The 23,688-nt window shown below is 43.3% G+C and overlaps 1 protein-coding gene across 4 annotated transcripts in view; it reads right to left on the bottom strand.

Annotated features, from left to right (window-relative positions):
* Positions 1-23,688, bottom strand: part of rhobtb4 (Rho related BTB domain containing 4) — a 55,407-nt gene that overhangs the window by 5,911 nt on the left and 25,808 nt on the right. For 3 of the 4 annotated variants that reach the window (XM_008288793.1, XM_008288785.1, XM_008288777.1), the window contains 9 exons: positions 12,634-12,835; positions 12,212-12,315; positions 8,099-8,284; positions 6,846-7,665; positions 6,454-6,673; positions 5,325-5,443; positions 658-808; positions 307-395; positions 80-185 (listed from right to left, as the gene is read on the bottom strand). In XM_008288793.1, coding sequence (XP_008287015.1) covers positions 80-185; positions 307-395; positions 658-808; positions 5,325-5,443; positions 6,454-6,673; positions 6,846-7,665; positions 8,099-8,284; positions 12,212-12,315; positions 12,634-12,825 — 1,987 coding nt within the window. In that variant the 5' untranslated portion in view covers positions 12,826-12,835. Of the gene's footprint in view, positions 1-79; positions 186-306; positions 396-657; positions 809-5,324; positions 5,444-6,453; positions 6,674-6,845; positions 7,666-8,098; positions 8,285-12,211; positions 12,316-12,633; positions 12,836-19,811; positions 20,692-23,688 lie in introns of those variants that run through there. The other variant, XM_008288770.1, reaches the window with a different exon arrangement.

Here is a 23,688-nt window from a genome sequence, read left to right as displayed (position 1 = left end):
TTTTCCGGACAGAAAAGCTGCACATACGGAAGGGCTCTGAGGCAGATTATCAGGGCCAAGAGAGGGAAGGAGTCTGTACCTGGAGACATGGCCTTCATGTCTTTGGGAAACTTGCGACAGATGCTGTTATAATTAGTGCAGATGTGATGGAGACACCAAGCCGATAGCTGCTTGGCATTGTGGAACTGCAAAACAGATAAGCATTTTTAAAATTAATCAAGTGAAAACTACTACGCATCATTACAAATAAGCATCCATTTATGTAAATTTAAATGTTATATTTAAAAGACAAAGATAAGGACAGACCTGTGCAAGCTCAAGGTAAGCCAACACCTGTCCATCAATGTCAACTCCTTTCACTGCCAACTGGAGAAGCTCATCCACAGCATGCTGTTCTGTAGATGCACAAAATGTAGATAATCATGTCAGTATTTACTGTTTGCATGCACCACTGACATGGGCTCACATTTTTATCTCCCAGGCATAAATTAGTCTGTCAGTCTGCATCAAACAAAACTATCTAGTACTATAATCTTTGGCTGAGTCACCAATAAAATATCACAAGCCACGTTCTGCCACATTTAGACAGTACAAGATATTCAAGTGAGACGACATTTCTCTCCGCAACGCTTCCTATACTGCAGAGAGAGTCATTACCGGTGAGGGCGACAAGGCGTGGCAAACAGAGACGGTTGGCCAGAATAATTAGCTCCATGGGCTCCAACCCAGGACAGGGTGTCAGCAGACCGCAGTACAGGAACTCCAGCACCCCACGCATACATGCTGCACTGGTGTTAGGAATGGATACCTAGGAAAAGACCAGGGCAGAAAACACGTGAGAAATAGCATCAATGAAGAAACTGAATGGACATACAAGTAGGTATTCATATTTAGCGAATGTGTTAACTGACTTTATCACAGTAAACATTGCATATGTGTATCCTCTGCTGCACTTTTGGGTCAAAGACACAAAATAATATGTTGGAAACTTCCTATGCATATGAACTGTAATGGGTACAAATTGGTAGGATCCAATAAGACAGTAAAACCAATGAAGGCATTGCTGCAGATTTTTGGCGGCAAAGGGCAGCGGACATACTGTCAGAGCTACAATCCCTTGATCTCAGCTCAGATGAAAGCGCTGTCTGAGGGCTAGTGATGCGAGCTATGTGGCTAATGCAAAAGACCTCCACCCTGCTACATGCAGATCTGCTGTATCAGCCCTCCCCAAAGAGACAGACTGCACAGTGCATCTGACACGACATGGAGATGACTGGGTTTCACATTTGCAAAGTTAAACATGGATTAAAATTAAGTTGAAAACAATGCAAGAAACATAAGGGCAATGTTTAATAGCAGAGCTAAAGTGCCAAAGCAACCTCTCTTATCAGAAAACATTCACCTGTAATGACCTATATGCTGTCAAACCATTGATTAGACTTGAGTTATACCAAAGACAACGATCATGCTGCTTCTCAGTGTGGCCTGCCATCTCACTTTGGGTAGTTAAATAAATAAATATACAACTGAAAAACACCTTTTTAGCAGTTTCATTACTGTACATCAGACCAATACCGACCCAACGGCAGGTAATGTATTCTAAGCCACGGAAATATTGGAGGGAAGGAAAATGATTATGGGACTGATGACCCGACCCCTCCAGGAGCTCTCTGAGTCTACCCACTGGGACACTCTTCAACCTTCACTCACATAACCAATTAGGAGAATGTCAGCTTGGCGCGATCTCTCGTTATGATAAAAAAGACACAACGCAGAGACAAGGGTGGTCTCTGGAGCTTAAAGCCCCAGCTGGGGCCAGGAAGCATTAATGAGTGGACACATTCATAGGAACAGGACACTTCTGGATAAGACCCATCAACTGTATTGACAGGTGTTCTTTTGCTGACACACTAATGGTCAATTATGAGCTTAGCGCAAGCTTAGTGTAACTGCAAACCCACAAAGTTTAGGCTCAGAGTGAAAAACAATGATGCAATCTGTTTAAAAGGCAGCCGCGGTGACTAAAAGTTATCGGTCGCCTAAGTGCTTAAAAAACCTCAACCCAAGGGAACTGAGATTTAGAATCTATATGCAATCGGCAGAAAAACAAGCACAAGAAAAAAACAAAATCTGCAGATTAGACCTCTGATTGATGTTAGTATGGCCTCTGTTTTTAGCAAGTAAGACAAACGCTTAACAGGCTTTCACATTTAATAAAGTAGGCTCCTCAGCATGTAACTCTTCACTCGGATGCACATGCTGAAGGAAAAAACCACAGACACACAACCAGTAAGTAATCCGGGAGTATACCATGACACACTCAGCGGTCAGTTTGTAGAACTGCCCACACAGAGAGCAAACCACAGGAGGTGTCTTTTGACTCATGGTTTTTGTCTGCTACACAAAAGGTAGAACCTCTTTAACTGCGACTGATGGGTCACGAAGAAAAAAAACATGCTTAGTGTACGACTTGTCTGTAATGCGGCTAATAATAATGATAATAAATCAGTTTCTAATACACAACTTAACTCTGTTCTGCACAAAATTAGAATATCCCCGCTTTCACACAACAGCATGAACGCTGAAATGTGTGAGCATAAAAATAGCGAGAGGGAAGGGTGGCATGAGCATGAAAACAACACGGCATTGGCTGATGATGCTACTCTCACAGTTCCATAGTTACAGGTTCTTTGAATTTTTATGAAGTGGATAAAGAATATGTTCCTCTAAAACCTCCCTTGAAAATTCAACAGAACAGTTGCAGTATGATATATGAAAAAAGCACAAGTCTACAAATATTCTCCTGAATAAAATGTGAGAATGAGTAAAAGTAGGGAGAGGTGGGCAGTTGATTGGTTAACATTCAGAAGTATTTTGTTATGAAATTAAAACAAGTATCGATTGTGCAGTGTATATCCCCCTGGAAAAAAAATCTAATTATTCCCTGATTTACCGAATTCTATCTTGTCATCATTACATTTTCTTTTTTTTTGCAAATCTCCACAATCAACATCTCTTTTGTCTCCTTCGTATTGATTCTCTTAGTGAAACTTACTAGAATGAGACCATCTGCTGTGTCCAGTTTGAGCAATTTTGTTAGTGCGTCATGCTCTGAAAGTCCTGCTTCTATTTAAAGATCAGTGTTTTAGTGTGGTTTGGTGTTTTAGCGGGCATTTTTACTCTCCTCTAATGACACTGAAGTAGCATTTATCCATAAAGATATAATCAGTCAATCTGAAAATACACTCTGTACATTAGAAACACTTTATGGTATTCTTTTTTGTCTGGCTTAGGAAAGCATATAAGCAAACAACCTGGTAGCTGCAGCTTGCTGCTGAGATATCGTGTTCGCAAATTAGCAGTAAAACGCTTTCCTGTAACATACAAATGCAAATACATTTATATGAAAATAAACACTGTTGGTGACGGTTTATTGGTGTGGTCAGGGTTTCAGTCTTTGTCTCCAGACACCTGCTTTCTGTGTTCTGCAAGATTCGTCCTATAAACAATCTCATGATAGTCACCACATAAACTGTTTAGAGTAACCATAGACACCAACAGACAACAGACACCCCTCAGTTAATGCTGATGTCCTGCTTTTACTATCAGCTGCAATGGCTTTTTGCACACTCACTCATGTGGTGTGTTCTCAAATAAAACACAGGCTATCCACATGGAAACACAAGAACAGTGTTTTTCTTTAACAGTTGTACATGTTTTTTCTAATATTCCCACCATAACTCTGAGCTTTATACCTAAACTGAACGTACAACATGTTTTCCGTCGTCTGTCTCTCTGTTGTATTCTAAGGATTACTCTCTGTCCTTCTGAGGGAATTAGTAACCTAAACCTGCCGACCTTGATCGTAACCATACCCTATGGGATCTAGTTCTGCAACATAGTCAGGAGCATCATCTTAAAGACAGACTTTAACTTCCTCTCTGGTTAGGTCAGGTCAAGAGCACATGCTCTGCACCCAGTAGACTACTGAGCCAGCAGAAGCTGAGCCTTAGGTTAGCGCTCATCTGAAGTAACCAAACCCGTCGCTCGGGAAATGCTGACCTCGAAAAGGGACTCTTCTGGACTTCCTTAAACTATTGAGATGGGTTAGTACAACATCCTCTCTCTGCTGTCACAGACTTGAGACCTCTCACAAATCTGGCTATGTTTGAACAAGAGGCTGTCTTTAATAAACCAAAAAATGTAATACTTTAATGCAAAAAGAAATATCTCAAAGGCTGATATGGTAGCAAACCACCAATTCGAAATGAGGAACAATGTGTCGTTTGACATAAAACCAACACTCTGTGGTTTGCATCATGACCTGGCACTGCAAGCCGCATGACCTCAAGCAACAGGAAGTCAAAGTCAGGAAGTGTGAATGTGAGTGTCAAGTCAAGTTAGCTTTATTGTCAGTTTTGCCATATGTACAACATACAGAGAACTGAAATCGCCATACTCTGAGTTGTGTGTGTGTTTGTACAAATATCTTTATGTGACCCTGTGTGACTTCTAGGCCTTTGTCAAATGAGTTTGCACAATGTTGACAAAGCCAATGAGTGCCAGGTAAATCTCCCTGTATTTCACTGCACACCAGAGCTTCAAATCTGGTTTCTGAGGCAACATTTCCACGTTGGCGCACCAGCAGGAGTGTTTTACACTAACTAGCAATGACTGGTTTGCCACACACAGTGATCACAGTGGTGGAGACGGAACTGAGTATAGCTGGGGCTGCATATCAGGTCGTGACAACAGTAACAAGGAGCAAAAAGTCAGGTTTGAGTAATTACTTTCACTGCCAGAAGATGCATCCAAAAGTTCTGCACTGCAGTTTTCAGACTTGGTGGTCTGGTTATAGTTTCAGTAAGTCTTCAGGAGGTGAATGTGTGTGGTTGCATGCACTGTGTAAGTGAATTCGTACACAATTGCGTTCTGTACGTGCTCGTATGTGTGCAAGGCGGCGGTTTGGTACCTGCAGAGCGTCAGCCACATCAGCAAGTGAAACAAAGGTTTGTAGGTCAATCTGATAAAAGGACTAACATTCACATACTAGAGCACACAGTGTAAGTTTCTGCGCATTATCACTGAAGGAATGTCTATGGTAATAACCCTTATCCAAGTAGCTCATATACCTTTATCCCATTTTTTTCCATCTTTTATCAGGTGCTGCTGTTACATGCTGAATACAAGTGTGTGTGTGTGATCATGTTGCCCTGAGTTTTCTGTCGTGAATTTCCCAGTATTTAGGATGCAGGAACTCAATCCCTTCTCAAAACTTAAAGGTAACTCCATCCTCAGGCCCTTTACGGTATGTCTGAACTCACCTCCTCAATGTAACTTTCCATGAAAGAGCCACGGAACATGGCCGCCATCCAGTCGCAGCTGGAGATGAGCAGGGGCTTGTGGGCCGGGAGGCAGCCATCATCCAGTCGAAACACCACATCTAAAACCGGGGTGGGAAAAGAGCGTTCATCTCGTGGAATGCCACAGAAGCCCAAGCTACAAAGGGGGAAAGACAGACAAGGTAGACATCCAGACACACACACACAGGCAGACAGAAGGCCAGACAGACACACACAGAGACATAGACACAGGTAGACAGACAGAGAGATAAATTGACAGGAGGACAGAACAGCTTTTGACACAGAGTTAGGGAAGAAGAGAAGATGCAGGGTAGTAGGTCACGGAGCAAATCCTGTGTGAACTAGAGCTCTGGTAAAGAAAGTAACTATGTTAGTACAATTATATTTATAAGGGCTACATGTGAAGGCAAAGGATTTTATAAATGTTTAATGTGACCTCATGTGATTTTTCAGATTGTTTCATTTATCAATCAAAACTCACTTAATAGATTTAAAATAGAAATTCTAGTCATTAGAATCACAAAGACAACAGAGAAAGTGGAGAAAAAAGTGAATGTGAGATAGGTGTTGTTCAGAGGCAGCAGATGTCTGGTACTGGCTGCAAATGCTGTGACAACGTGCATACACAACAGCTTAGGGGGACAGACAACACCACACAAACACAAGACGCGGTTAGCACATAAGAGCGAACACACAACAACCAAGCACACTGAAACAACAGGCAGTCATCAAGTCACTTGATGACTTTGAAGGACGTCAGAGAACAGAGAAACCACAAGAGAACAAAATGCATATTTCATTGCAATTATTCGACGGCAAATACATGATCAAATGTACACTAAGTGTACATTATCACAGACTGAAAGAGAGTGCTGAGAATTAGCAAAATCTTTCCTGTCTTTGTTACACTTTCTCCTCGCAAACCTCTCACAATCCTAAACTATTCCCATTTTCACATACACCCATACACATGCACACATTTATAAAGAGACACACAAAACACCTACTGATGCTAACATGGAAAACATCTGCAATGACACAGATGTTACTGAAAGTACTGAAGCACTGAATGGTTGGCACAGTGGTTTACCAGCAAATGTCCCTTTGTTGAGACACTCCTTGATGCGGTTGGCTCTGCGGACATGAAAAGCCTTGGTGATCTCCTGGTTCATGAAGCTTTCTCTGTTCAGAACATTGGCCACCATCATGCGCAGGTCAAACACCTCCAGTAGCTCCGCGATGGTGGCCACCTGCATCAGATCGCCTCGGCCCTCATCCAGACTGCCTGTGTATAGGTACTGAAGCACCGCCTAAAACCAGAGCAAATTGAGAAGTCAAATATACAGTTTTGGAGGACATTTGGAAAACTTTTTCGATCATCGCTAAGGCTGTACCCCGCAGTAATGGTGCACAACATTTATAATATTAACATCAACAAAATTATGATGTAAAAATATACTTTGATAGTATTTTTGTTTTCACCTTGAATGGTTCCTCCTGTATAAGCGCATCCATGGCTACCACAGTCATGAGTCGTGGTCGTCCAGTCATGGGGTCATCAACGTGCTCCAGACACACACTCAGGAACCCCCTTCCCCATCCAGAAAGTGCTCGACCAGTCCCTAGCGCTCCCAGGGAGTACTGGGCTCGAGAGGGGAGTGCATTATCACTCTGGGAAGTCCTCAAAGAGCCCTGCTGGAGCAGCTGGGGTCGGTTCAAGCCTCGCACTCCTCCGTCAACCCCGTCTTTGTCAATGTCCAGGCTCTTGGTGCGCCCGGCTTGCTCCTTGGCTCCTCTCCTGCTCTGCTCATCTTCCTCCCCACTCTCCAAGTTTTCCTTGCTCTCTAGTTCCTCCCCCCGTGGCCCCACACACGATCCACCGAGATCAAGGGTGAAGAGGTCGTAGAACTTAGAGCAGGACGTAGCCAGATAGACTTTGTGCGCAAAGACACGAGTAGTGCCGCCCTGCAGAAGGAAAAGGACATCTGCGCACAGAGGTTGACAGAAAAGGGAGTCAGGGCCCTCTCCATCTGTGAGAGGGGGGTCTGGGATGCCCACTATGGGGCGTGGTGGGCGAGGAGGCAGGAAAGGCGCCTGGAGAAGGGGCCTCTGGACTTTCTTCAGGTGAGATTTCCAGAACTGCAGGTGTCGACGTGAGATTAGGGCAGCACGGATGGCGTTGTCAAAAACATCTTTGACTCCAAACTGGGCAACAATGCTAGTCTCGTAGTAGGGAATGCCAAGTTCTTTTGCCACCTCGTGGCCTCTCTCTGGAGGAAGAATATCTGTAGGTTTGATGGGTCTGTGGTTCAGAAAGAGATAATGATGTGAAAATAAGGAACGTAGTGCAAGCACAACAATAGGAGCATGTCAGCAATACTTGGAATTCATGCAGAGTAAGACAACATTGTTCATCTCATTATTATGTTTAGCTACCGGTAGCTGCACTTTTTCATATTATGCAACAGCTGACATGACTATTAAGAAGACAGTGAGCTGATGACATGCAAAACAGCAAAGCCTGACTCAAAACACCTCACTGGCTTTACTTCACAATATTAAATTAATGATCCAGGAAAATAATCAGTGTGTCATCTGCGGTGATTCAGTTACTAGTATGCTACTGCTGCTACTGATAAACTGGGCCAGACCTACATGCAGTCCTCACTGAAGCTATATTGGTGCAGATCCTGTCTAAAATTGTCGGTTAATGCCTGATGAAGAAGGCCTCTTACTTGGCTAGTGGTCGCCGTGCACGGTTAACTGCATCCAGGTCAGCATAGCGCAGATCCAGCTGGCAGCCAACCAGGATGATGGGTGTTCGGGGACAGAAGTGCTTGATCTCCGGGAACCACATGGTGCGGACGTGGCGCAGGGAATTGGGATTAGCCAGAGAGAAGCAAAGCACCACTACGTCAGACCTACCGAGAAAGGAGGGAGAGGGGAAAAACTTGTCATTTCACAGAATAACAGATCACAGGAAAGATAGAAAGAGTCAGAGGAGAGCAGATTTGTTGTAGCATGAGCAGGAGATGTCAGTCATAAGAAGACATGGGGTCCTTGATGGAGCGATGGGGACGGAAAAGAGAAATAAAAAGGGTCAGAGCTGACTCACTGAGCATCTTGTCAGTTTATGTTAAAACATGCGCGATGTGTATATGGAAGAAGCTTGTTCGGCTGCTGCAAGGCATTGTGGGAGCATGGACAGTGGCAGCGAGAAAGCCATGAGGTGGGGTCACAAGTGTATGGGTGGGTGGGTCTGCATGTGTGCATGTATGTGTTTATGAGTCTGGGCCTCTGGGCTGGTGATTTGTGTGGCCCGTCTCTCTCTCTCTCTCTCTGTCTCTCTCTCTCTCTCTCTCTCTGTCTCTCTTACGTAAATCTCCCTAAGCCCTTCAAGGCTACATGGACCACAAAGAGAAGGCTAAGAATAGATCAGAATACACACATACACAAATTCATTTTCTCAACTGATATGTTTGAGCAAGCATACAGCGGCATGTACAGCTGTATTCTGGTGCTGATATTTCTGTGGCATGCTGGTACATGTGTCTCCGTTTCTAGGTAATGTTTGATCAAGCTTTGTTGTCAGTGAGATGGATCATTCAGTAACAGCGCAATGCTGACGGGGCAAAAAAATTCCTAAATGATCTACTTCTTACAATAATGAAACCACACAGGGCATATGAACCCGGCAAAACAACACTACTAAGGCTTATGTAATTTGTGTGCAACATTAATCATCATTGACAGCTTGAAGACAATTCTTTCAAATGTATTTTCCAGTTTTAGGTATTTTTTCTGCAGGCAGTATTGATTAAAAGGTGGAAGGTAAGCCAATTCTTGAGAGCAGCATTGCTCGCCACTTAAACATGTCTCTTTCCCTTGGGCAAAATACTTGTTACAGAGAATATGGACTATTCACTGAGCAGATAAAAGCTGCACTGTAAACATTTGAATTTGAAGGTGTTTGAAAACCCTACAATCGGAAACATCCCCAAAGAGGTTTTACAATCAACTTAACTTGCATTAATACATAGTGGCAGCAAACCTGATGTCCTCTCAAATGCAACAGAGTGACAAGTTGAAATACATACAAACTACAGTACATCAGCTGGGACATTTTTTTGCAGTGCAGACATGGGTTCCATAGTCCTCTTTACTTTCAATAATGTAATCTCTGAAAAGCTCCTTCTCCAAAGCACATAATATACAATACCAAAGCATTACATCAGAGCTTACACACCCACACACACACAAGAATTCCCATTAGCACTTTGTCAAAGGATCATTACCAAGGCTTAGTCTCTTTGAGGTCATGTTATGTGTACGTGCCTTTGCTCCCGTGGTTCCACTGCTTAAGTTATACTTTCATTTTTACAACCCTGACGTTGCTGCTACAGTTTACCTTCTAGACTATTCCACTCTACATCAACACACGAGCGACATCATATTACATATGACTCGAAGCAGTCTCATCTGACTTATACAATATATTTATGAGGGTGCAGCTTTGTGAAAGAGAGTCTGCATTATCTTTCTGCAGAAGTTATACTGTCATCTTTATGACACTGAAATCCCAATGTAGATTGTGTAACAAACATTCTAAATACGGAGCTCTGCATTAGCCTTAAAGCGTGAACAAGAAAAGTGTCAGCCAGGTCATACAGGTTTGTTTTAATCTACATTTAAACAAGAAAATGTGAGTGTTTGCATGATGAGGCAAATGTACTAAAGTAATAATTTACTGCCATTACTAATGTATGATAATTAGCTCCACCAGTGACTGGTTGTTTAGTGCTTTCTGTGTGTGTGTGTGTGTGTGTGTGTGTGGTGGATACAAACTACAAAGGTCATCGGTTGCCAGATAATGCCAAATAAATAAGAAGAGACACAACAACACAGCAGATACGTTGTGAATAATCACATTTTCTGTTGCCATGAAGAAATAAATGGGTCTTATCCAGGTCTATGTATTTGTCTGCAATCACACATCCTGGCATCACACCCCTCATCAGTCATTAAGTCTGTCACAACACTGTTTTCAGAGTTATGTAAGAGCAATGCTTACAAGTGAAATATGACATTGTTTTGCTTTTTTTGTTAAAAAGGCAAAATAAGACCTTTTTAAAATGAGTTTCTGCTGACTAAAACACAAGCAGAGGTTGGCTCCGGGTAAGTTTAGCTTAGCCTATTTCGAGGGTGTGATTGTTTTCCACACCAGAATGTTCCTCTCCTTTTGAAAATGAAATTCTGCTGACTAAAATACAAGTAGAGGTTGGCTCAGGTTAAGTTTAGCTTACCCTATTTTGAGGCTCTGATTGTTTTTCCAACCAGAACGTTCCTCTTGTAACACAGCATGTGACAGTCTGGGTATTGTCTGACAATGTAATGTTTTGAGTTTTTATATCAACAACAGGCAGCACTATGGAGGATGGTGAGGAGAGGGTGAAAGAGCAGGAAAGTGTCAAGGGCATAGAGGATGGAAGTGGAGAGATTATGAAAGGGGAGGTGAGGTGAAGGAGAGGAGAGGTAGGTTGAAGGAGAAGGCATGACCCAGATGAATGAACGGACAAACAAAGCTAGAAGAGAAGGAGGACGAGTAGGAGGGGAGGTTGATGCCTGCAGCTGGTGACGCTGGGGAGGCAAGCAGGAGGAAAACAGCTGAGCTGGCACTGTGTCTTTATCAGCTGACTGCAGGCTGACAAAGCATACAGGACATGCGGACAGCCACGCACACACACAGCAAAACACAAACAAACAAAAGGAGATCACTGCGCAAATGTACAGACACTGAGACAGTGAGAGAACACGGCAGAGTGGAGGAAATTTGAGCCAAAAATTGAGCTACAAGCAACCTGTAAATGCACATTCTCAGCAGACGCACTTTGCAAAACAGGAACAGGGTGACATGTTACACAGAGTGTTTCCATCCAACCTTGAGAGAGCTCCCAGACTGTACAGTGTGATGTGTACATGCACGTGTGTGGGGATGTTTGTGAAGTCTTAGTGCCTGGTTATGTCTAGTGACTAAGTAAGAGATAGATTAAATGATTAAATAAAACAATTCAAATGGAGAGACAGATGGAGAGGAAATGTGTAATCATAATTAGTAGGCTTAAAAACTAGTGACAACAGCATTGTGCCGCAAACAAGAAAAACAAAGCACAATCTGAAAATGAAGTGAGTGTGTTTAGATAAATGTGTGGATTAATACACTGAAGTAAATACAGTAGCCCTTTAATGATGTATGACATGTATCCACCCTTTTCTGTGTTCATTGTTTATTTTGATGCCATGTGGTCCGGTTTGGTCACTGTCAGCTGAATTGGTATTTGTTGATTTTGCTTTGGCAATGAGTACTTTTGCATTTCATGCCAATAAAGCAGCTTTGATAGAGGGATGGGGAGTAAGAAGATAGAGCGATGATCCAATCATGTCTGGTGGAGGATGGGTGTAACAGCTTGAGGGCAGAGATCAGATAAAACCATGGCAGCTGGATTACACAAACAACAAGTTTGGGAAGTAAACGTTACGTGGGCATGTTTCCGTGGCCATGACGGAGTAGATACGTTCTCCCTCTAAGTTACGTTCTCCTGAACCAAACCGCAACGAATGTGGTGATATATTAGCACAGGGAAAATTGTGTCAGCGCCTTACAAAATCATACAGCCAAGACGAAACAATCTCTTGGCTGCACCAATTGTGGAAATGGAATGTGTTGGAAGGTAGTTAACCTTGTGGTCGGCCAGCAATTGTGTTACTGGGTCAGTAGCTAAGTTCTGGCTGCTAGACTGCTTGAAGCTGTGTGTTTGTGTGTGTGTGTCTGCGTGTATGCCTCTGCTCACCTGCCATAGGCGAATCGTCTGTCTTTGTGATGATCCCCGAATGTGTCCCACAGCCTCAGGGACACGCTGACCTCATCCACTACATCTCGAGATCTCTCTAACACCTGCAACACAGACATATTCCCACATTTAGGTCAAAAGGTCTCGACTTCATTATGGGGTTTAGTGGAATTGAAGAATTATTCAATCACTCGCCTAAAGTGGGGGAAACAAAAACAAACAGGCACAGTCAACATTTTTAATATCAATATATCATTAAAACGCTTTTGCAGTCCTGAAATGAAACGTTTTTACCGATGCTTTGATCGATAATGAAAAGAATTCATCTCAGAATCATGCCTAGAAGTGTACCTGAGTTTATCTATATGTGGCTCTTTTCACAGTGTGTGTGTGCGTTTGTGTGTGTGTGTGTGTGTGCCCACCTCCTGGCATACACGGTACTGGTCGATGGCCCAGACGGTTGGCACGTGGGTGGCAAGCAGCTGATACTGTGTGAGGGTGGCATTGCAGGCCCGGGCACAGATTAGCCTGGTCTTGCCTACTGCATTATCCCCTACCACCACACATTTAATGGTTTCCACATTGGGCCGCTCATAGTCTGTGTCTATATCCATGGAGAGGGCCCTGGAGAATATAAGGGGTCGGGGGGGGGGAGAAAGAAAGAAAAGAGGTTAATTCAGTATTCATGGAAAATTAACATCACATTTGATAAAGCATCCCAGGAGGAATGACACTGCATTTTGACAATGAAAGCAACTGGCACAGTAGCTTCTAACTCACTACCCCCCCAACCCCAAGTCCAGCCGAGGGAAGCTTTGTTAAGGCTCTAAGCCCCCATAGCTGTACTGCCCAGTGTACAGAGGCTTCTGCCAAACCCCTCAACAGAACACATGGTTCACAGGCTGAGGAATAGAGGGACCGCAGAGCTATTTCTGTAACAGCACAGAGTGAGAGAGACAGAAAGATGGAGAGACAAAAAGAGAAAGTCTTCGCTTGAGTTCACTGTCCCTGTCTGCCCTTGTCCGTCTTACCCCGTCTGCTACCCTTTTGATGCACTGGGACCAACTTCACTCCAGAGAAACCCAGTATAACAGGATCAAACATCTACCCAGGCACTTTAAAAAAAAACACCAAATCCCTCATGAAGTCACACAGTATTTTAAGTCATTCATGCATCACCACACTGTTAAATATGTTTACTATAAATTTGCACAGAGGGGAAGAAACTAAAATAATGTGGTCGCATGTTTAACCACCTGTCAGATCCCGACTTAGCACAAGACGGAGTTGGTTATGTACAGCTCAACTGACTTCCTCTTTTTAAAACCAAACATTACTGTAAAAAGCTTACTGAAATCCCCTTTCCGTAAACTGCTTACAAACATTTCTGACATGTCAAAACACATGTTAATACCCATTTAAAAACATTCCTGGAAGAATCTGCTCCACTGCAAAAACCACCTCCAGCACCAGCATCCCGCTACACACGGTTAGACCTGGAGTCGGCCAATCAGTCCGCTCGTCATTGCAACCCGTTCAAAGACCCACCCCGAGGCCCCATAAATAGAGCATCTGAAACATTCATAAAGGCCTTCGCTTGTTATTCCATTGGCGTGGATGCCAGTGCAACACTTCAGTCCAGCAGTGACAGAGAGCGGCGGCTAAAAATGGCATCTATTCATCAGACACATGAGCCATGTGTGCACCCTGCTATTCAGCCGTGACCTGCTCTCCATGCATTCGTACACCTTCACTCTGTCTATAATATCACTGCAACTTTTCTTTTTCCAAGACTTAAGACACTGATCTTCTTTGTCAACAGCAACAAAAAAAACCTCTTCATGTTTCCTGATTTCCTGTCAGAAGGGGTCCCAATCACATCAGGCAGGAAGTGCAGCACAGAGAGCATACCTTTGTCTGTCTGAGCTGAGGAAAAGTGTCTGTTAAAGAAGCTGTTCTCTGAATGGGTCATATGGAAGAGAGAGAGAGAGAGAGAGAGGGAGAGAACTATGACTTTCAGAGTTATAAATACCCTTTTTCCCTTGCCACCTGTCTGACTATGACACCTTTAGAGACACGTACCACAGGTAGAGGAGGGAGATAGAAGAAGCAATAAAAAAGTGGCACAACCTTGCAGTTATCTAACAACTTTCTGCCTAATAGTCATGGCAGCTGCCAAAGCAGCAGTCCACTTAGTGCTGTATTAAGAAAAGAGGGCTGAAGGGCCAAGTGTGAATCGTGACATACTACAAGTGGGTCTGTAATGTCCACAATATGTACCAAAGGACACATGAGCAGAGAGCAGGCACTGACAGACAGAGGGAGAGGAGGAGCGGGTGCGTATTACTGTTAATTCCCAGCGTTTCCAATGCCACAGTAGATAAGTAAAAGGAATTGCAATAGAGACAAGGAAGGGAGGGGATTACTAGTCTTAGAGAGAAAGAGCGGGACTGTCAACCCAGCATTAGAGTCAGTCAGTTATGCCATGGGGATCAAAAGGGCAAGACCAGCAATAACCAAGGCTGCCCAGGGGAACAAATCACTGCTTTTCCTGCTGATGTCGCTCTCCACTGTCTAATGTGCGATTCTCGAAGACAGAACGATAAAGAAAAAGACAAGGGAGAGAGTAGAAAACGGCTTAAAATCCTTTACTATTGACCCATGGGAGTCTGAAAGTCAGTATGCATGTAAGGGTGCGTGTGTGTGGTAATGAGCTTAGGGCCAGTCTATGAGGCACAGAACCATGCAAGCAGTGATGTAACCAGAAGGCGGCGTTGGTGGTGGTGGTGGTGGTGGTGAGAACAGTTTCTCAGGGGGATCAAGAGTGCCCAGCTCCCGGATACCATTCTCCATCTGAGGCTCCTCACCAGGCTCCAAGCGAGTCAAGTCACGCACCAGTCAACACACATGGCACAATTGTCTGCTCCGACACCGCTGCACTTGACGGATACGCACCTGCTCGCGGGTTTATATTTAAACTACACGAGCTTTCATTGACTTCAGCAATTATTTCCAATTGCGTGACGGGAGGATGAGCGGTCGCTGGAGACCGTGAGAGCAGAGCGGTGCGGCTCAGAGCAGCGGAAAGAGAGGCTGTAAAGCTCAGGTTTCATTTTTAGCCAACGACCTATAGTGAACCGTGCACAGACGTCTAGACTTCATCTGCCGGCCAGTGTCATCTTCCCAACAAGGCAGCACAGGTGTCTGCAAGGGCAAAGAGCTGTCAGAATGCAACGGTAAAATATGCGCGAAGGAGACAATGGGATAACAGTTTTGCTGCATGTGTGCATATATTTCTTAGAATGGCATATTGATGGGGTGTAGGCAACATCACAGCGATAGAAACACTGTGACAGGAACTCACACACCCACTCAATACACAAACACGACCCTTCTGGTTTACTCTGCAATGTCATGGATTTACTCGGTGTGGGTGTTTTGTGTATATGAGTGTTTGGTACAGGAGAGCCAGACAGACAAACAAACTCATGCATTACGTGAAGAGTGAGCGCCTCAGTACGGCTTCGCTTTAAGGCCAGGTCGGCTTTCACAAGGAGATTGCACATTTCCCGTCATCTTTAACTCAACTTACACACACCCATTGGTTCGTTTCTAATTGCTATAATTTACCTTTCTGTCTGTCTCGGTCTGTCTGTTTTTTTCCCCTACACCTTCTGACCTCACCGCTTTCCCCATTCTGGACTCATTCTATAAATATAGTACTCCCAGTTTTTCCATACTTATCGTCACTCATTGTCTCTTAGTAACCTCTCATCACTAAAACCCTCCCCTCCCCACTCTCACATTCAGCGTCAAGCTCCCTTCCGTCCCTTTTATTAGCAGCCATCTATCTAGCTATGACCTTACACTTTTCTGGACGGCAATCAAGAAGCAGTGTTAAGCCAACAGCCCTCCCACACCCATTTCGCTCCTCCTCCTCCTCCCCCCTCCTCGTCTCCTTCTCCCTGTTATGTAACACCTTTAGCAATCCACTGGCAGCAACTGCTCATCCCAAAACCATCCATAGCCCCAATCCGCCTTCCGCTTCCTCGGGGCAAGAGTTCAACCTGATGCCGTGATGAACCTTTCTTCACTTCTTCCAGCCATGCAACAACATGACCCCAATAACTACACGCTTTATACGTGGACTAACACAACACTTGAGCACTCATACAGAGCTACAACACAGCATAGTGAAAGTGTCTGTGTGTACTTGTTGGCAGGGTGCTTGTGCAATCCTGAATGCGTCCTAATTTTGTTTAGTCAAAAGTCTACATGCATGAAAGAAAACATGGATTCATTTGTAGCTGTGCATGATTTTCATGTGTGTGTGACAGTGTTTAAGGGAGACAAGTGTGTGTCTGTTATGTGGATGTTTGATACACTGACTGCCACAGGCACAGCTGGCACAGACTGGTTACATAACCTGGTCTGTAGCCTCTGCTCGGCTCCCTGGATGGCTGACAGTAGACCTCAGACTCATGCACAACGGCGCAGACGTGCATACACACACATGCACGCCTGCACGTACTTGCCTCACCCAATGCAGATGGCACTGGTATTAATGCGCGGCCCGTGGCAGACGATGTTATGAGCACGTCTACCCTAATGAATGAGAGGGTGAGAGCCGCATGTCAGCCTGCTTGAGAGAGCTTCCCTGCTCTCCTCTCTCTGTAGCAGTAATGCTTTGTAAACACAGACAGACTCCTCTTGATGCCCTCATTTCCTTCATCCCTCCCCGTCTCCCTCCTCCTTCTCCTCCTCCTCCTCCTCCTCCCCCTCCTCCTCTTCCTCCCCATCCATATTTTCCACCTACTCTTTCACTTCATCTCTCTTGCTGTCTTAACTTGTTTCTCTCCATCTCATCTCTACTTCACACCCTTATACTTTTCAGTATCCACTCCAATGCAGGTTATTTTTATCTACAGTGTCTCCCAGTATGTCTGTCATTCACTTTTCTTCCTTCTCTCTTTCTCTCTCTTATTTCTCACCCATTCTCATTATTTTCCTTTCAAGTCTCTTCTGATAAAACAAACAGATGAGCTGGCAATTCCTCTGCCATTTCCCAATGATCATTAGAGTATTCTGTGACTGCTTTGATTCTGTTTTGAGAGTGCAAGTCTTCTTTTAAAGAGGAAAACAGTCTTTATAAATTCCTACCTTCACATACAAAATGCTGTGTTTACATACAAAGCGTATAAAAACACCTCTTTTGTTAATACAGCTTCATGTTTGCCACAGATTGCATGACTGCAAAATCTTGTTTGATGCTTAATGTTTCACAGTATCATACAATGCCAATGTTTTACGTTAAATAAAATGTGTAACATAATGCATTACCTCATTTGACAGGTTTCTGGGTTTTTTATATCATCATTCGCTCATTTTGAAATGTAGCATTATTTGCTTTTTCTCCTAAATTGTGTCAAAGTAAGTATTGTGACATTAAAGCAAAGGACTTAGTGACCCAGATATTAGAGCAACTGTAGGGATGAGGAGTTGGACTAAGTTTGTCTGAAAAAATATATTCCCGACTGCATGTCTCATCTGGGAATGTAACAGTTAAACATAATGCAAAGTATATTTTGGTTAGAATTGAAATCTTGTAATTTAAAACTCAAAAATAGCCTGGACCCTAACAATCAAACTATTATACAATATATAGTAGGTCTGAAGCATTTGGGGGGAAATATCTAACTGCTACCAGTTCAATATTGACTGTGTAAGATATTTAAAACATGCGATGGAGCATTATCACATAAAATACCAGGTAAAGTGTGACTGAATTTGTTAAACCATTGACACAACAGTTGGAGTGGATCAGATGCACTGCATAACATATGTTCTAAATTGCAGCCTTTTGTGATTTGCTAATTGCATTGTTTCAATCTTAAGTGAAACAATTGTTCAACATGACTATTTTGCATACAAACCAGCAGCAGCAGCAGCAACACATTTAAAAATACATACTTTTCTGACCAAAGCTCTACCTTCCATGTTATAATCTACTTTGTTCAGGCCAGTGAGAACACATAAGGCATTAAAAATACAAACAATTGCAAGCTCTATTACCTTTGTATATCTTTCACTACAGCCTGTTACAGGGGTCAGAACATTCAAGCCAGCCATATAATGCTGGCTCATTCTTCCATCTGGGTTTGTCAGTGCTGCACAATGTTATCTCAAAGCTGTTGACACAGTCAAAGCTTTGGGCATACTGCCTAATCAGGACAATAAGTAGCTCTGTTCCAAATCCATCTGACAGTATACATAATGACAGCCCTGATCTTTGATTCGTTAGCTATTGTGGCTGTAATACGTCTTACTGGCCAAAACACACCAAACTAAAATGCATGTTACTCTTACAGTGGCGCCAACAATGACAGGATCTTGAATTATTTTGACGAGGATGTATTCAAAAAACAGTTGCATAGAACAGAAAATGTAATGCGGCTGGCGTTTCCACAGACGGATCAGCCACCATCACATAGTGGCCATTAATAGACATCTTTTCAGGGAAAAAATAAGTATACTGGCCGAAAGACAAGGATTGCACAATATGATATGTGTGTGCCAAATTGTTTATGCAACTGCATCCTGCAGATATGATTAATTGCTGATGACTGGGCTTGATAAGTTGGTCAGATAGAGAGAGAGAGCCAGAGAGAGAAAGAAAAAAAAAACTCCTCATGTGGAGCATAATTTATTTATTTCCAGGTAGAAGTGAGAGGCTTCTTCATCAGCCACGCAGCTACCTGCGTAACACAATCCCTCTGATGACGTCACATCGACAGGATCAGCATTACAGTGTGTGTGTGTGTGTGTGTGTGTGTGTGTGTATCTTTGTCTGTATGGGTGTGTGTGTGTGTGTCCGTGTGTGTGTGCCTGCACTCCTAAAAGATTTTGCCCCTTATCTTCTGTCACAGTTACAACGTGCACGCTCCTCCAGTAAATACTGTGTTGTCAGATCACTACACTCATCAATGAAAAGAACCTCGTGCGCTCCCTCTCCCCGCAGCCATTCATAACCACCTGGCTCATTCATATTTTTTTTAATTTTTTTTTTTTGGAAACTGATTCAACAAACCGGGCAATCTATTGTTTTGTCAATCGGTCTGGGAGGATAAAAAAAGGGACGACACACGGGACACCGATCGCGGTGCTAAGACACCTTTCATACATCCATGATATAAAAGGCAGGTGCATGCCAGCCTACATCCCAAATGATGCGCTGATAAGTCTTGCGTAATGTGCCAAGCCCATCCGCTGCACTCCAACACTGAATCCAAATGCTCTTGTAAAACAGTCCGTGCAGCACGTGTGGGATTTCAGATATAACAATAATCGGTCATTGTGGCATCACTTGCATGACAACAGTCATCTAATACGTTTAAAATGAAAGGAAGCGCTGGGAGTATCACAGAGACATGAACGAGATCTAAGAGGAGGTTTAAACAATAAAATCAACAGATATGGACAAAATACAACCGCTGGTGATTTCAGAATCTCTAGAGTAAATAATATGACAGGCGGTGTGTGGATTGCTTTGTGCACAATAGACGAGCATGTGACCCAGTATGCCTGCAGGAGGGGTCCCTACCTTCCGACGGTTCCGGAATTGACCCACATGCCACTCAGCTGGTGGTTCAGCCGGTCACTCAAACCGGACAGAGATGCACGGAGGACGGAGAGGTGATCGCGGTGTTTTCCCGTTGTTTGTCAAAGAGCAGATCCAACTGCGGACAGGACCTCTGCCCTGTCACATCCTCCTCCTCTGACTTCCCCTCGCCGCCTCCTTAATCCAGCGTCTCGCACAACTCAACAAGTACTGACTCGCCGCTGCAGACTCGATGTGACTCGGTTTTGTTCTTGAACGGACACTTTTTCAAATGAAATCTAAACATAACTGGCCGGAAGATTTTTCTAGTCTCGCCACCCCCTTTTCTGTTGTTGTTTCCCCAGCTGATTTCATCAGAGGCACGCCTCCACGACTGCGCGTCACGACACAAGTCGCCCAACTCCTCTTGTGCTGCGTTCAGGGTCTGTACGAAAAGTGACACTTCGACTAGTGGGACTCTCTTGGGCCATATTCTCTCTAATTGCTACCACGGATGCATGGCCGTGACACATTTGGGAGAAAGCTTGAGAACACTGAATAAATGAATGATGAATAAAAGTGATTTTATTGAGTATTTTGGCTGTGCATGAAGTAAAACATCTAATTCAAACACTCCCATCAGCATTTCCTATTAGATTTGTACTTTTGCTGTTTTATATTCCTCTTTTCTTTAAGCGCAGTAATCAAATGGCTTTCTTTGACAACAATAAAATCTTACATAAGCAGCTAAACAAAGCAAATGAGCTAAATTTAAGCCTTTGGGTGTCGGATTTTGGAGCTGAAGAGGAGCATTTTAATGTCTCCTCAGAGATTACAACACAGGAGCCAATCATATCCTGCAAAACTGATAGTATCCCCGCCCTGAAACTGTGCGCTTTCCATCCTGTTAACTCAAACCATCCCACAAAGCATGCTGCCTTTAATTGGTAGACACTTACATCCAGCTTTGTGCTGGCTTTAGACGCTCTCGCTAGAATATTATCTGTCAGAGACAAAGGATAGTGCATATTTACAAAAAAATACAAAAGTGAATCAAATCAAAATCTAATACACAATGTGCTAGTGTATAAATATCTGCCGATTGAGCCCTGTTTTCCTTTTAATCCTTGCTTATACAAGTAAATCATCGTCTATCAAAACTAAAAATCCAGTTAAATTATGCAATAGTGTTGTTATTACTCATGGGCAATGGAGAGAATTTTTCTTCTATGGTTATTCTGGGTGTTCAGGCATAGCAACTACCACATAGCAACTGTTTTGCTTCTAAAGCCAATAGAGGAGCACAGAAACAGTACATCGTGGACTGGATCGTGGAAAATACCCAGCCTTTTGCCCTCATATTTTTCCAAGATCGCAATGTCTGGGAATTCATTTCTGGAATGTTAAGCTGTACCAAAGAAGAAAAATGCTGCCATGTCGCCAAGAGGCAAAAAAAAAAAAAAATACCCCACTCTTCTGCCAGCAGAACTATGTTTAATTTAAACTCTAATGGCTCTAGCCATACATGTTTTTAAGACAGGGACGTTCTTTTGAGTCCATCTGTCACTCATTGCAGCCTCGCCTGCAGCTCCAGATAAGAGGTGAATGTGGGATTTCTATTAGACTACATTTTATCTAACAATTCACATGGGACATTCTGCAGTGTTTGGCCATGTGGGGATCCTAGACAGTCTGTCTACTAACTTTCTCTCATGACTGTGCAAGACTGAAGACAGACATCTACTGGTAGAATTTGGTACTGATCTCTCTGAAACAAAGGAGGAATCAAGTCTCACTGCTACATTAATTCAGTGCTGTCGCTGAAGGTCACTGCAACAATAGGTTACGTCTTTGTGACGGGTCCTAGTGTGGATTAGCTGTTGATGTCAACCTGTGTGCTTATAGGGAGTTAATGAAGCATTATTATGCCATAGCAAACCATAAATCTATCACTTGACCTCTGTGCTACTATCACAGCATCCCTGCTTTTATGTAGTTTCTTGCCCAACATAAAAATAGCACAAACACCAAAATGAACCAAACAGGACTCCAATGCACAGCTTGTGGGGGTGTCTGTTTTATATCTACTTGTCCACTGTTGTCCTGAAACCCTGAGAAAATACTGCCCCCTGACCCGGCTGGCATGGCCCAAATGAAACAGCATGAAAGATGGGCTGGAATGCAGTTGGAGAAAGCAGGGGTTCAACACCACTGGCACTGGGAGGGCTTAGAAATGGTGAGAGGCAGCCCCTTTGTTGGAGAGGTGTACTTGTGAGAGAACTCTCAAGTAGCACCGTCTGAGGTGATGTCTGGCCTTTTCAGCTACAGTAGTACGAAAAGGACTGTGCTTTGTTTACGAGCTTTATCGCTCTTTTATTAACTGTGTGGGAAGTCTACTCCCATAGCTTTTACACTTTGGTGAGATTAAAGTTGGGAGAATGAGCTGAGATCATTCTTTGGCATAACTACTTCAACAAGGAGTGTCTTGGTGCTGGGACAAATACTCACTTTTGTGTGCAGTATATTCAGTGCCATCCAGTGTTCCTTGGGTTCATCAAAGGATTGGCCCTTTTAGAATGATTCATTTTGACAAAATCCTTTTGCTTAAGTTCTGTAATGTTCAAGTGCAATATTTCTTTTATTTAACTGCAGGTACATTCATAATATGTTTGAAGGTTTCTCTTCAAACATTTGCTAGGAATATCAAGTGTTTTTTTTTTTGTTTTTTTTTTTTAGCTCAATAGCCTGCACAAATGCACATGCGTTATAGCAACCAAGTAGGATCTGACAGAGCAGGAAAACTGTGCAAACACCTTAATGCCAAAAACTGCAGTTCCTCAAATAGCCACCTGGGACTCACTCCAAAAGCCAGTCAATCTCTATGGACTCACATGGTAAAATATCCAACTTTACAGCAGAAATAAACATGTTTACAGCCCTGTATTAAAAAAATGGTTTTGGTCTCTGAAGTTAACTGCCCATTCATGACAACTGTACAGAGTAAAAATTTTAATATAATTTACATATTTAAATTGCATGAGGGCTTATAATTATGAAGAATCTATTAAGTTTTTGCTTTAAATTAAAGGTGGCGCCATCACATGAATGTCCAATGGCCGACCTCAGCTCCACTCATGCTCCACCTCTTTGCTCATGTTTAGATTTGCGAAAGAGTTGAGTGAAGTCTGGCACTGCTCTGATGGCAATGTCTTGAGCCACCACGCTGACCTTCAAAACCACCCTGCAGGAAACTTGTGGGCGACATCCCAGAGGGTTGGTCCATCTTTGTATACGGACTATGATCACAATCTGGTTCTCACGACTTAATCTTTGCCTTCAAAATGTTAACTAACACTTATTTACACTACCGTTCGGCTAGCTTTTGCAGTTTTAATTTCACATTTGAAAATGTCTTTGCTTTTTTATCACACATTTAGAAATGGCCTCATTTTACAATCAGTAATGACGCATTTGCAAAATGTCGGTGCTTCAGTAACATTCTCCTTTTGTTTAAACTGTGGCGCAAGGGAATTTGTGCTCAGATGGATCCATTTCAGATGCTATCATAAGTTTACTTAATAAAAAAGAAATGGATATCAAGTATCATTTTAATGGCCGTGGAGCATTATGGAAGGAAATTCTTGCCCTCATCTCATCCCCTCCTGTCCGCTCCTCCACTGACCCTATTCTCACCCCTACTGCTCACCCGAATATCCAACAGGCCCACTCACCCCCTGCTGCAGCACTGTACTGGAACTGTTCTAAAGCTGTCAAAACACTCAGCTTCTCACACTCCCCGTGTCCACACAGAGTTTGCCTTAAACACACACTGTCCCAAGTTCCAACAAACACACACACACACACACACACACACACACAC

This window comes from Stegastes partitus, unplaced genomic scaffold, assembly GCF_000690725.1.
Source record: "Stegastes partitus isolate 25-593 unplaced genomic scaffold, Stegastes_partitus-1.0.2 Scaffold13, whole genome shotgun sequence".
In the NCBI taxonomy this organism is placed as follows: domain Eukaryota; kingdom Metazoa; phylum Chordata; class Actinopteri; family Pomacentridae; genus Stegastes; species Stegastes partitus.
The sequence above is the reverse complement of the archived record's forward strand: the minus strand, read 5'-3'. Positions and strand labels throughout refer to the sequence as shown.